General features: G+C 43.8%; 1 protein-coding gene across 5 annotated transcripts; it reads right to left on the bottom strand.

Annotated features, from left to right (window-relative positions):
* Positions 1 to 538: 538 nt before the first annotated feature.
* On the bottom strand, positions 539 to 10591 carry lpar2a (lysophosphatidic acid receptor 2a). Of its 5 annotated transcripts, XM_018754616.2 has the most exons (5): positions 9147 to 9308; positions 6429 to 6543; positions 5403 to 6341; positions 4838 to 5100; positions 539 to 784 (listed from the first exon to the last, which is right to left on the bottom strand). In XM_018754616.2, the coding sequence occupies exons 3-5, from the start codon at positions 6157 to 6159 to the stop codon at positions 716 to 718; spliced, it is 1089 nt and encodes a 362-aa protein (XP_018610132.1). In that variant the 5' UTR covers positions 6160 to 6341; positions 6429 to 6543; positions 9147 to 9308; the 3' UTR covers positions 539 to 715. The 5 variants fall into 5 exon arrangements, with proteins under 5 accessions (XP_018610132.1, XP_018610133.1, XP_018610134.1 ...); XM_018754617.2 differs by lacking the exons at positions 6429 to 6543; positions 9147 to 9308 and adding an exon at positions 10502 to 10591; XM_018754618.2 differs by lacking the exon at positions 6429 to 6543 and having other exon boundaries at positions 9263 to 9330.
* Between the last annotated feature and the right edge of the window lie 3676 nt (positions 10592 to 14267).

The following is a 14267-nucleotide window of genomic DNA, read 5'->3' as shown; positions in this document are numbered from 1 at the left end:
ATTGAGGCCATCTTGCACACACACCTGGTCCACTTTTCAGTGATGTAGAACGAAGGTAATGCGAAAACCCATAGGAAGTAAACCAAGACCCTTCCGATGGAAGGTGGTAGCTCGGACCCCTACGCTATCCTCTACCCCACCCATCAGAGATTTTGACACTTGGCTGTTCAAAGTGACCTTTCTGTAAACAATATTTTATATCAGCCCTGATTCGGTCAACAGTTCTGCTCTTCCTACATTAGGTTACGGGGTTCTTTGCCTACCCAGTTGTGCCGGAGGTCTGGCTAGCTAGTGCTCCATTTCAGTTGGATACGGAACATCTGCTTAAAAATGCAAACATCTTTTTAAATTGTATTTTAATAAAAGTATTTCATGTAGCAGTCAAATATTTAAACAATATTGTGATTTAACACCACCTTTGAAACACATACAATCTATTAAATCAACACAAATGCCTTCTCAGTGATTACACATACACATGGCCCAGCAAACCTGGACTGATCTGTCAGCATTGTGTCCATATAACCCTAGGGCTAGTTTATTAAAAAGGCTACAGGCCAATTCAATTAATGTCCTAGGACCATAAGGGACATTGGACTTCCTGAACTAGTGGTATGTCCTGAGTTATAACTGGCTGGGCAGGTTTATGATTCTGCCTGGGAGCCTGTTGGGTTGTGTGTCAGTGTTACCCTGGTCGATAATTTCACGTCCACTCTCAAACGCCATCGCCGGGCGAGTTGGGGTTAGTCATCTTCTTTAATTCTGTTTCACATTTTTTAATTGTCTGGGGAGAGTTTCCATAGACACAGTGCATTAGAATTGAACACACACACAAAAATACAAGACCAGCTGTAAACTAGACAACTTACCTGATAACCTACAATAAGGAAATACAGTCAGTCCCCGCGTTACGAACATCCGACTTACACAGAACCCGTAGTTATGAAACCCCCCCCCTTTACTGACTGGAAGTTGATTTGTCACCCTTAAATGAAAATTAAGCCTGTTATAAAAATTCAAGTTATTCTATATACAATGATTCATAACAAACAGGCACTACTTTGTGATGTGCATCTACTGCGGTTTGTGGCCGTGTGAGCCAAAGTAGGACAGACTTCCTTTTCTTGTTAAGAGTCTTGCGTTACGGGATTTGGCTTTTTTTTTTTTTTTGTTTCTACCTTCCTAACCATGGCACCAAAGCATAAATGTGATGCATCAAAGGAAAACTATCACAACAAACTAAAGTGGAAATAACAAAGCGAAAGGTGAAATGCCAACAAAGACTGGAAAAACAAAGTTTAACGTTTTGCGCGCGCGCGCACACACACACAGTACTCTCCTACAAAAGGCACTTCTTCCCAGTTGTTGAATCTCACTCCACACAACTCTCCCCTCTGCGTTCTTAAACCTACCTCGCTTTGCTCTTCCAATCCCCGTTACACATCCCCTAGATAACCACCCGCCTTACTCCCCCCCACCATGATTTCGGATCCTTGCCTCTGGTCAGTTTGCCATCGACCAACCGACCACGAGAACACAGCTAATCCCTTAGTTCTGAATAAACAATCCTGCACTTGGGTCCAACCTCCTTCATGTCCTCTGTTCATCATCACAGTACTAACATTTATCGCTTTCATGTCTATTATACATACTGTAGTTACATTTATTACTGTTCTATTAAAAATGTTTGTGTATCCGGAAGTGTTTCTTTAATGTATATGTATAGAAAGGTACATGATATACTAAGACAAACATTTGACAAAATGACAGATACCCACCATACCTAAAAGTTCTGACTTACGTCAAAATCTGACAAAGACGGACTGAGGACACGGAACTCATTCGTAATTCGGGGACTACCTGTATATTGAAAGCTTCACTGTAAATAAGTATTAAATCAAAACAATGCCAAAGGTAAAATAAAATCAAGTATGCTTTCATGGTATTCTAGTGACCCCAAAACAGAACTGGTGTTTCACTTTCCACTCAGTTTTCTGCCTATATGGTTAAAATCGAATTCATTAAGTCAGCATACTAGCAAATTTAATAGAAAAATTTTTGGCAACCAGATTATGTGGTATCAGTAGGCTTACAAGAGCTGTTTGCCACATTTTTTTGGCTTCAACTACCAGCTGACACTCCTGCCAGACTGCAGCCAGAGCCAAGAAAACACTTCACACTGCAGTAGTAACCCCAGACACTGCCTTCAATCAGCTTGCTGAACCTACAAATTGCCAACAGCATTTTCATGGACCCAAGGTCAGTGACTGGGGTCACTAAACACAAGCTTAAAGCAGAAGTGACAAATGTGCTGCGGTAACTTCAATGAATGCCTTTTACACAAAACAGGTGAGCCAGCTTCCTGTCCCACTAATACTTTCAATCCCTGAACAGACAAAGCAGAAGAAAGTTTGTAACCTCCCAGCCCCTGAAGACAGAGCCTCCCACCCTACTTAGGCAGATAGATGCAATCAAGTCTCGGGTTGCTCAGGCAAGGGCCTGTTTTTGCATGTGCATGCAGGCAAAAGTAATCAAGCAGGAAGCCAAGAACAGAAAAGATTTAAGTTGCATTTATTCATTGTTTAATTTTTCTTTCTGGAAAACTGTACAGTAAATTTGTGTATTCAAAATTCAACAATTTCTATATGATAAACCCCATAGGCAAGTTATCTGAACTGATTGATTGACAGCTTGGTAAAAGGCAGATTTCTACTTACAATGCACACATTACACACACCTGTCCAGGTAATGGTGTCCCCCATGTCACCAAGCAGGACACCCAGTTTAGGATGCCAACTCAGCTAAATGGAGTGAATTATCCAGTAGAAAGATATCAGGAATAGCCCTATTAGACCATCCTGAATCTTCCTCATAAATAACATGACAGGAAATGAGATTGAGCAAACTCATTTTGATTTCTAAAAAAAATTGCTTGTGAGAGTTTGACATCTTAGATAAACACCATCCTAGACAGCACTCAAATGCTTTTGGACACAGGTGTGTGACATGATACACTTAATTAGGCTTACAACCAGCTTGTCTGAAGGACCAGTTAGCAGTTCAATAAAATTACTTTAACATATGTTAAAATAAAAGCCATTGTACTGGGGCCATCTTGCACGTTTTATAGTTTGTCATGTACACACACCTGGTACACCCTTCAGTCATTTAAAGCAAAGGTAAAGAAACCAGTACACAATGGGGGCTTGGCACAAGATGCAGGAATGAAGGAGACACTGAAACAGGGACCAGACTGGAAATGGGAGTGATACTGGAGTTGTTGCATGCACGCACTTTTCTTCCAGCGCTACAACGTGGGACTGGTGTCAAATTTTTCTCCCTCAACTATTCTGTCACGGCTCTGAGTCCGTCAACTGTTTACTGGAATGTATAAACACACAAATGATATCCCCTCCCGTATCCCGATTTTACAACTGAGTAAGGAGTGAGATCACCATTTGAGCACTCATTTATGGTTCTCAGGCTTTGACTTAGGCAGTACTGGCTCCAGTTTATGGCAGTGTGTAAAATAGCAACATCATAATATTGTCCCTGATTGACTCCATTTTAACATGTTATTTTGTTAAAAAGTAGAAGCATACACATTCATCATTGTACTGCAGGAAAGTAACGCAAAGAGTGAACAAAAACGGTCTACAAGTTTCCCTTTGTATACCTGAGAGCCAAGGCAGTAAATGCAGGTATTTTTTTTTTACTATCTGTACACCAGCATCGCATACAAGTCTTGACCTCTGAAGCGCTTTAACAAGACATGTGCACTTAAAGGTTGTGTGTGGACGGCGCTTTGATCTGTAAATAGATCACATATCGCTGAGAGTCATCTCTGCTGCACTGTTTGCAGTTGAGAATTCGCTTCCCAGCAGGTTTACGTCTACCTCTAAACTACGTGAGCCTGACGGCCAAACACGATTTACGAGAAATTAGATTCCTTAAACATTTGAATGCCTTATCAAGGGCCTGGAATGGAGTCTTTACAAATGACAAAGCTCAGTGTCTAGTGAAAGAAAACACCACTTGGATACTAGGCTACACCGAGTGCTCAAAAAATATTAAGACTAAAAATGCCACTGCATAAATGAGCTCAAAAACTGGTGCACTTGTAACAGCCGATACCGAAACATGCGAGAGCAAGGCAGCGTATTCAGCTGGTTGCACAACTGTTTCTGTGGTGTGTCTGTGCTGAGAAATGAACATACGTCCGGTTAGTTTTTCTAGAGACTCCTTTACTATTATAGGCATAACTGCAAGACAAGGCCTCCCAGCTTGAGTATCTAGAGACCTTAACACTGAATGCAGCCATATAATCAAAAAAAGAAAAAAAAAAAATTACTCCAAGTCTCTAGACTTCCTCCAGATCTAGCCAATTTTCATCACAGCTATAATACACTTAAGTGACATTTAATTTTATATGGGAACATTTTGTTTGGGGATTAAAAAAAAGTTTATTTAAATTTTTGTTTAAAAGTCACTATAGTAAACTTGCTGAGCAAAACATGAAAATAAGTAGCTTCCAACTTGATTTTAGTGTCGGTACAGGTGGCCCTTCTCCACATCTACCGTGAAATAGATACCCAGACACCACACATGGAAACACTGCACTGTCACACACGCAAACAAAACACTGGCAACACAGGGAGAGGAAACTGAAAACAGCAGCTGCACCCAGACATGAACAAAAGAATCACTCACTGAACACACTAAATTTCTGATGAAGAAAGATGAACACAAGGAGACAATACAGTACTTAAGCAGGACATTAGTTGCGCACAGGAGCATCTGTGTGGTACTGATCATTACTAGAGCTTTCTGAGAGTACCTCTTGCTTCAGAGTACCAAAGCGAACACTCGACGGTATGCCTGTCTGGCTGCCACCCCGCCTGCAGAGACAGCACAGGATGCGCTTGAACGTCGTCAGCATCTCCTCATCCCGTAGCGAATAGATAATGGGGTTCACCACTGAGTTGCACTCAGCCAGAACAAGGACGAACTTCTCCACTTTGAGCACACTGCAGGCTGTACACTTAAGCCCATCCAGCAGCAGGACCACCAAACCTGGGGTCCAGCAGATCACAAAGGCCCCTGGGAAAAAGAGGTTTCGCCATGTCAAAATTAACATGCCTCTTTCACAACTACAATATCAACTGAAATGTGCTTTGCTTTGTTAGTATACTTTTCACATAGCATCCTCTAAACCTCAAGATTTGTGCTCTCATCACTCCAGGCACCCAAGAGGAAAAGAAATGTGTCATGCATGTGGAATTCATGCACTCACTGGAGGTTTCATTTAACATACTTTCTGAATGAGGAAATCTCAGATGAAGAAACTCCTCCAAAAGATGTGAGGCTTGTGGCCTATGTGAGAGCATACATAACGTTCTCACCTAGGATCATGGTCACAGTCTTCATGAGGCTCACAACGGTTTCCTTATGCTTCCTCTGCGTGGTGTGCTGCGACATACTTCGGCTCTTGTGGCGTACATAAAGGAAGATCCGCAGGTAGACCACCACCATGATGGAGAAGGTGACCAAGTTCAGCACAGCCCAGAAGACCAGGTAACTGCGGCTATACATGGGTGCCATGACTGAACAGCCTGACAAGTCGCATAGGCAGTTCCATCCCAGTGTGGGGATCAGACCCATGATCACAGCCACCACCCAGATGCCCAAGATAAGTAGCATCACTCTCCGGTTTGTCATCTTGCTGTGCAGCTGCATAGTGAAGATGGTCTGGTGTCGCTCCACTGCCACAGCCAACAAGTTGACCACAGAGGCAGTCAGGCTGGTGTCGATCAGGCCTTGGCGGATGAACCACCCACCCTTGCTCAATTTGCTTGTCCATGGACCCGTGTGGAACATGAGATAAAGGTAAGAGAGGCCAGCAAACAAGTCAGCTGCTGCCAGGTTGCCCAAGAGGTAGTAGATGGGATAGTGGAAGCGCCGGTTGATGAAGATGGCAGCCATGACCAGAACATTGGCCAGGATGACAACAACACACACAGTGAGGCCCAAGCCCACTACCACTAAGTCCTTTGTTCTCCATACCGTACTAATTAGCTTTCCACTTTCGTTGTAGAAGAAGTCTACCGAGCGGTTGCAGTAGCAGCCAGGCTCATCGTTGCCGTCAATGTCCATGCACATTTCCGGTGAGCAGCTGGAGAGTCGGGGGCTGGGTGTGTGGACTACGGTGACAGCTAGGGGGGTGGGGTTGTGGTGGAGAACGTCAGCTCAAGTGAAATTAGGCATTTGTTACTCTGATGAGATCATCACACTTCTTCAGCAGTCAACACTTCAGATTCACGATGATACTCTCCACGCCGCCTCTACAGAACAAAGAAAGTACACTGATTTTAGGCATTTTCAAAGCTACCAAGAACATTACAGCACTACAGTCATCCTACCCAGTTCACCTGTGTGTTAATTCTCAAGGTGTCTACTCTTGTTCTATGGGATGTCTTTGCCGTTGATTGACCAGGATCATATGTTTGGTGTTGATTCATGTTGAAAACTGAAAAAGTGTTTTCTCTGGAAGGAAAAGGGGAACAAAGACTAGTAGAGCAGCTGTGGTGACGTACAGACGCTTATGAAAAGGAGGGGAGCTGCAAGGTCACATGTGAGTCAAACACACATGGCTGTCTCTCTCTGAGCTGAGGAACCTCAAAACCCAGTTACACAACCGCACCATGAAAAATGTCCTACAGTCAAAGAATAATGCAATCAAAACAACTGCGCAATCAGACGACCATAACTGCAAACCCAGTCTGGACCAAAAATACCTTCATGTCCAGATACATCCTTTTCCTTGCTTCCAGAACAACAATATGGTCTAAACTCAGCCCTGCAATTAATTGATGGACAAATACATACATTAAAAAAAAAATTACACATGGGCAGTCCCCAAGAAGCTGTAACTGGGCAGAAGTCAAAGAACTTGACAGCAAACTAATGGAAAGTGAAAGTATTCAAGACCTGCGAGACAAACAGGGCTGAAATATTCAAATCGAGAGTTCAATACACTGGTTTGTACGGCAGGAAAGTACTGTATCCTTGCAGAGTCGGGGCTTTATTGGCCAGAATGTTTAATTTTAAAGCACTTATTTTTGAATGCATGCACAGCAAACTACAAAGAGCAGTCAAAACCACAACTCCCAAACCAGGAAAAGTAGACTTTGTATTCATCACCACTCTTTAGAAACCACCACAGAAACCAGTAACAGCACACTCAGCAAGTCAACATTAATGAAATGCACACAAATGTAGTCAGTTTTAATGCTCAAAGACTCAAGAGGGGTTAAACAACAGGAGAAGTCCATTCCTAATCCTGAGGCAAAGGAATGAATAGAGAACAAAACCTTCAGCTGGTTAGATTTCAGTTAAATTCTAAAAAACATTTCTCATACTTGGGCATCATAGGGGGTGAAAAGTTCCATTCTGAAAATTCGTACTGCGGTGCATGCAAAGGTCAGATCTGTCAAGCTGCACTTCTGAATAAAATTTTATGGCTGACGGAGCTCTTGACCGATAGCAATCAACAGAACGACAGTCAAACTACCTTCCTGTTTTAAAGATGGTGAATACAAATACCAGCATGGGGGGGGGTGGTGGTGGTGGAATTTCTCTCCTCTTTGATCAGATCTAGGAAACAAGTAATCTGTTGATTTTAAGAGGTAAATGAGTTTGCACGCTCTGGGGAGGGACCACTCAGCCAGTCTTCGGAGCAGCTCTGGATGTCCGTTCTATACAGGCTGCTCTGTGCGTGCGCGCAAGTGTTGGGGTGAACAAGTCTGAATCCGTAAACACAATGAGCAAGCCTGTCATTACTACTGCGGCCACACCCGCCTTCCCAGAAGAGGGCCTCCTCCTGCCGCCTCGCTGCCACAAGACTCACTGTTTGCCATTCCTTCTCACTCTCTTTTGCAGACATGGAGGAGTCAACTCGCTGTGCCTGCCCTCCTTCTACCAGTGGAAATCTGTGCCTCGTCAACAATTCCCTGTGGCGATACGCATCCGTAGACGCCGTACGGCTGCAAGGTCAGCCGACACGGTGCCCAGAAGCAGAAGGGATGACGCAAGTGGGCAAAGTGATGGCGGTGGCTCACCGAGGACCCCCAGGACCCACTGACCTCACTCCTCTCGATATATACGCCTGAGACATTGCTCATCCAGACAGGTTTGGTGAGGAGTCATCCATCTGAGAAGCCCTACCAACTCCAGCATCCTAAATTATGAAATGCACCCTCATGCCACCTGTAACTCCTCATAACCCTGCTCTTCTGGTTTGAAGGGTGTCACAAGCCAAAGCTCTACCAGGCAGAGAGGGCAGCAGGAGAGAAGACTGCAAAAAACCAGTGACTCCCCCACCTCAGTTGGCCCAATAAATCAAGAAAGTTTTAGAGTAATACCTTTTCCCCTTACTCACCTTTTAATGTTCCCATCCAGTGAAAGTACTATTATTTAATGCTTCAAGTCATCATCATGTTGCTATTCGTAGTAATACTACTATATAATTTACAAAAGGTTTCCGAGTTTCTGTGAGGTGTAGAAAAGGAGCTGTTGTGTTTGCACAACTGAACTTAACTACAAGAGTATGTTTTTTTTTTTTTTTTTTCTCCCCTAATGCAAACAGAAACTCGGAAACCTGTGCGCCATTGCGTTTGTAAATTATAGACAAAGTATTTTTCTGCTGGGCAGGCAGCGGCACCTATTGTGCCACAACACGTGAGAAATGAAGGAATTCGCACAAGGCGTGTTTTTATTAACTGCGAGGCAGCGGCTTCTCGTTCTTAATCTTAGCGACTCTACCGCGCGCGAACCCTCGAGCGCAGCCGCGTGGAAACTACGCGTTTTTAAAAAACCACAGTAACGAAAGAAAACTGCTCCCTTTCACAAAGGAAACACGAAAACTGAAAAATTATACAAAAAAAACTTCCTCCATTTGAGCAAATACGCGCTTTGATAGATACGTTTCAACTCAAAAACAAAAACAGGTGCAAATTCACAAAACTTGTACTTGTATGAGACGCGTGGTAGAGGACTAGCTCAGCTGTTCTTCCAGAAGTGAAGTCTTCGGAAATTGCTAAAAAAAAAAATTTTTTTTTCTTAAATGGGCAAAAAACATAAGCCCTTACCGGTGGATGAGCGCAGGGGATTATCGCAGGTGCTCTTCCATCCACGCAGTTCTCACAAATCCGAGTTCCAAACCGACATGTAAAGGGTACGTTTACAGCCGCCTTCCCAACCTCACCTGCAGACCATCATTCCCTCGCCTGGCGCACTGGGTGCGGCCGCGCGCTCCTCTCGCTTCTCCAACCTGGACCGCAAAGCCCCGCCTCGGCTCTTCATTGGCTCATAGAAAACCTGAGGGACCCCGCTTGCCGCAAGGCCCCACCTCTTCCATTTTTGCATATTAAAGACCACGCCTTCCATCTTCTAATTGGTTGATTCGATATGAACTAGAAGATCCCGCCTTGCCGTCTCCTGATTGGCTGCAGTAGGGCCCGATACCCAGTAAAAACTGAACCAACTACTGTTATTGACTATGAATGAATATGCGGGAGTCCCTGCAGTCTTTCCTGCAATCCAGTTAATCAAGACGACTGCATTCCAGTTGGTTGCCTGATTGATATTCACAAAAATCTATTCTTTTAACTGTAAGAATAAACCAACAGAGATCCTGGTTGGTTTGATCTCTGACCTAGTTACCACTGCAGTCTGTTTATCACTCAGACACCCAACACCAGGACACCCTTTCGATGCACCAACCACCACACACACCGCTCCTTGAACAAAAATGCAGCATGCTTTCACCAGTTTGGTCTAGTCCAGATAAGGGGAGGAGATTTGAGGCATGTTTGTGCCTGTTGCTGAGTGATCTGCTACCCTTTTGTTCTCATTCTCATTACTACAGTGCCTGTCAAGTAGGAGGGAATATATAAACCCTGGAGGCATTCTGTAAAGTCACAATGCATCAGACAATCGACCAACACCCAAACTCTTTTTAAAAAAAAGTGGCAGATCGTTCATCTTTTTTGCCTGTTGTGTCGTTATAAGAATCAGACATCTGTTAGGTAACCGGTAACAATTCAGCTTTACACAAAGCAGACTGACACGTGATATCAGCCCATATGCCACACTTTATACTGTGTCATGAGGAAAGTATAGAAAGAAACATACAAGCCAATGGGTACCGAGTTGTCCGGTGAAAATGGCGTTACTGGGTGACTGAGCTTCAACTCAAAGCCCCGACTCAAAATCCAAGAAGGGAGATGATCTTAAATCCTTAATTCGGATTGCTTTGTCATCATAAAGCAATCTGATTTATCAATTTATGTCCCAGGAGGACTGAGAAGAGATCAAGTTCCCAGCGGTCACTGTGATCCTTATTCCAGATCTCAATAGTACATGCTGTAAACAGTCTTTGGTAAAGCAGGCCCCTCAGTGACACCACCGCCAGCCATTCAGAATGAGCTTTATTTTGACTTACTTGGAACTGGTTTAGTCGGATTCCTGTGGTTGACGTGGAGACGTGGAAGTCGAGCGCTGTCGTGTACGAGGATCCTTAATAAATAGTTGGGGGCTATTTTCTCAGAGAAGATAAAGATTCCGATGCGATTATTTTCACTCCGCAAGAGTGCCGTCATGTATTTATACGTGGGGGGAAAGGCAACAAGGTGAGAAACGGGGGGCGGGCGGATGACGACAGCGCTGAGAACAGATGCCAGAGGAGGAACACGTGGAGCTCAGTCTCCCATTATGCCCTGGGAGGACTAGAGGCAGATGATACCAGGGAGGACTTTTGAAAAAGGAGAATTTGATCTTTTGGGGACATGGGCAGGGTGGAGGCGCCGGGTACAAAGGAAGGGGAGGGTTTCTGTGGCTGCACTAAAAAATAATGAACTGCATAAAATACACTTCAAACAGCACATCCCACCCCTGCACACACTCCTTACAGTCTGGTAAAAAGAAGTTTTTCGGTCCCGCCTCTGCAGATGTGACCACACATGGAACTAGTTACGGCAGTCAGTGATCTGGAAACGATTATCTGCGAGGAAGGACAGAAGTCAACCTTCAGGCATCTATATCCTGACTCTTTATGGTTGCATGGCGGCCACTCTGGATTCAGCAGCTGCCACAGTCACGATGTGTGCTTTTCACTCTTTGAGAGCACAGCAGTGAAATTGTGGTTCCTCCAGACTCAAGATCAGGGCAATGAAGTGCCAGCCCGAGTTTCACCTGGCCTACAATGCTACCTAGGTGCATGATTCTTGCTGGGTACTGGCTCAAGGTAATGGGAGCTGTTTTATAGCCCTTATTTACGTTGCACGTCTTCGGCAAATGGCTCACAGGCACAAACAAACACATTAATTGCATCACCCTTCTGGGGGGTTGGGGTGGGGGTTGGGGATCCGTTCAAATTACCCAAGGGAAGAATGCCTTCACAGCAACGACTCTGGGAGGGACAGGACAGGGGCCACTCCTCTAATCCCAAATGTGAAGGGATTTTTGAAGGGGGGTAAAACTGTAAGAAACACACACATACACGTAATAAGAGGGCAAAGCAACAACTTTGAAGAAACACAACTTTGGTTCCAGTTTGCTCTCCATATCAACATGAGTCAAATTGTCATGGAAAAACAATGGAATCATCCCGAAGTGAGCTACTGCCTGAATCAATGAGCTCTTGTTCCCGAGATTTTAAAACGCTCGTGAGGAGAACTACAACCAACAGTCAGGCTTCAGGTGGAGAGACAAGGATGGGTGAAGGTTCAGGTGAGGATAACCTGCACAAAGTGAACATCAAGAGAAGCAGGAAGGTGGACGCGTGGAAAGGAGACGGGTGAGGGATGGTGGCTAGAAACCAAGACAGAGGAAAGCGAGGTAGCAAGAAAAATGGCTGGGTACTGAATGGAGATAGAAAAAAAAATTTAAAGCCAAGATGGATACAGCAAACTCCAACAGGCCTGATGCTTCCTGTGGAGGAGAAGCAATCAGTTTCCACTCATACTTTAACAACTTAAAAGTGAAGATGCAGAGCTGTGAGATAACAATTAGACTGTGAATGTGGGACCCTTTAACAGAGAATTTCATAAAGTCATAAACACCACTGTCTCTTACACTGAAAATCTGAATGTATTGATGCCACATGAAAGACAACTACTTCTGCTTATTGGCATCAGATGCCTGCTGGGAGGGGGAGTGACATATTACCAAAATTATTTTATTCAATAGCCTGACACAGTCAGATGAGAGTGACCCCAATATGCATACCTAGCACCCCAAAATACCCACATTGTTACTGTGGCTAATAATAACACCTTGAAAGAGATTTCAACTCAACAATAGAAAGAAAAGTTAAGAACATGTGTACTTTTCACAAAAAAAGGCTTTATATTAAATTTTAGAAATAGAAAGTTGTGTTTTAAAATAAAAAATACACAAAAATGAAATTAGGGGACATAAAAAAAATTTACTTTTCAAAAGCAGACTAGTTCTTAACTTTTATTTTCACTTTTTGAAAATTACCCATAAATACATTATAGAGTACTCCATCCCCTCCAGAAGAATAATGCTCTATTTCTGGGGTACGTGGTGTTGAGATTCTGATTAGCATATCAACACATGCAGTTTTACATTCTGGTCATTTTGACGAATTGTATGCAATGGTGTATCTGTCGGTCATTATTATCACACATTGTGCTTTTTCCTAAAAAGTTCTCTGTATTTCAATGTTGCAAAACATTACATTTTACCGTTTTCTCTGTGGCCCAGGGAGGGCGCGGTAGTGCAGTGGGTCTGGGGTTCGAGTCCCGCTTGGGGTGCTTTGTGTCAGAGTGGCGTCCCGTCCTGGGTGTGTCCCCTCCCCCTCCATCCTTGCGCCCTGTGTTGCCAGGGTAGGCTCCGGCTCCCCGAGACCCCGTCTGGGACAAGCGGTTTCAGATGATGTGTGTGTTTGTGGCCCAGTAAATAATGAGGTAAAGAAGCACTCTTTTTGTATGTGACAACACATTGGTCATTTTTACCCCACTATGGCATTCTGTTGGTTAAGGGTCAAAAAAGACCCCACTTGTGCATTCCAGAGGATAACTCTTGGTAGCATTGCAGATTGCACTGCTGACAACCTGTACAATCACTAAGGCAATATGTAATATGGAGTATTTCCGACTATCTCCAGCATTAATCATGCAAACAGACATCACATTGGGTTTGTAGAGAGATGCTCTCCTCCAATTTTGCAGTTTTCCATGCATACAGTATAATGTTCTTTGCAGGAATCCCAAGTTGCCTGGGATAAATGAATCAACTGAAAAAAACTGAGTAAACTTTTACTTACTAACACTATTACTTATTAACAGAGATTATTTGCTTTCTGATGGGGATGAATTTATGTGTCTTTGCTTCACTCTCTCCCACACAGCAGATTTCAACAGAGAGGCTGAGAAAGAATTTGCACTTTTCCTTCTGCAGTGACCTTCTGGAAGTGCAGCTGCACCAGCCTCACACTGCCACTGCAAAGAGCAAGCATGAGATTTGAGCTCGTGACATTTAAACTGGAAGCTACAGCATCAAGTAATTATTACTGAAGTTTTGCCACAGTTAAGAACTGACCATTTTTTATTTTCATATTCATGACTGGTAACCGCTCCTCCTAACATAAGGATCCAATGGACCAGAACCTGTCTTGGAAATACATGGTGCTGGGCTAGGCAGAGTACACCCTGGACGAGACACCCGTCCACTCCAGGGTGATCGCTAACATAAATTCATTTAATTTCCTGTAAAGTCAGCCCTACATGTCTGCTCACTGTTTTCTGCAGGTCAGTGAGATCACCTCCCCTTACGCATACCACCACAGACTACATGTAAGCATCTGAATGACACCAGCAGCCAGATGTGTTCTGACACAGGCTTCACATTAAAGTGCACGCACACTGTGATTGTGTTTAGCTTGCGGACACTAAATGCTGCTTTGTGCAGGTTTGTCCAAGTTTACAGTATGACACGCGCTCCCAGTTGGAGTATCCAAGACGCTGTGCGTGTTGAAGAGAAAGATGAGACAATCAGCCAGAGTGTGACTGAACGACAGTGGGTGAAAGCTGGTGTGTGTAACTGTGCTCTAAAATGCATTTGTGGGGTCTCTGTTAACCTCAGAATGTGTTTTTACCATGGCAACAAATTTGCTAAACATCATGTTTTGCCATCCCAAAAATATATTAGCCTATGCCTTTTCAATGCCCTGAAACATCAAAAAA

Source organism: Scleropages formosus, chromosome 8 (genome assembly GCF_900964775.1).
Source record: "Scleropages formosus chromosome 8, fSclFor1.1, whole genome shotgun sequence".
Classification (NCBI taxonomy): Eukaryota; Metazoa; Chordata; class Actinopteri; order Osteoglossiformes; family Osteoglossidae; genus Scleropages; species Scleropages formosus.
Note: the sequence above shows the minus strand (reverse complement) of the source record. Positions and strands in the feature narration are given on the sequence as shown.

Excerpts from the sequence above, each read along its gene's own strand:
- lpar2a (XM_018754617.2), bottom strand. The coding sequence starts at position 6,159 with ATGTGCATGGACATTGACGGCAACGATGAGCCTGGCTGCTACTGCAAC. Across the intron at positions 5,101-5,402 it reads GACTGTGACCATGATCCTAG|GGGCCTTTGTGATCTGCTGG; the intron begins GTGAGAACGTTA and ends TCTTTTTCCCAG. Across the intron at positions 785-4,837 it reads TTGGTACTCTGAAGCAAGAG|ACAATTAAAAAATGTGAAAC; the intron begins GTACTCTCAGAA and ends AACTCTCCCCAG.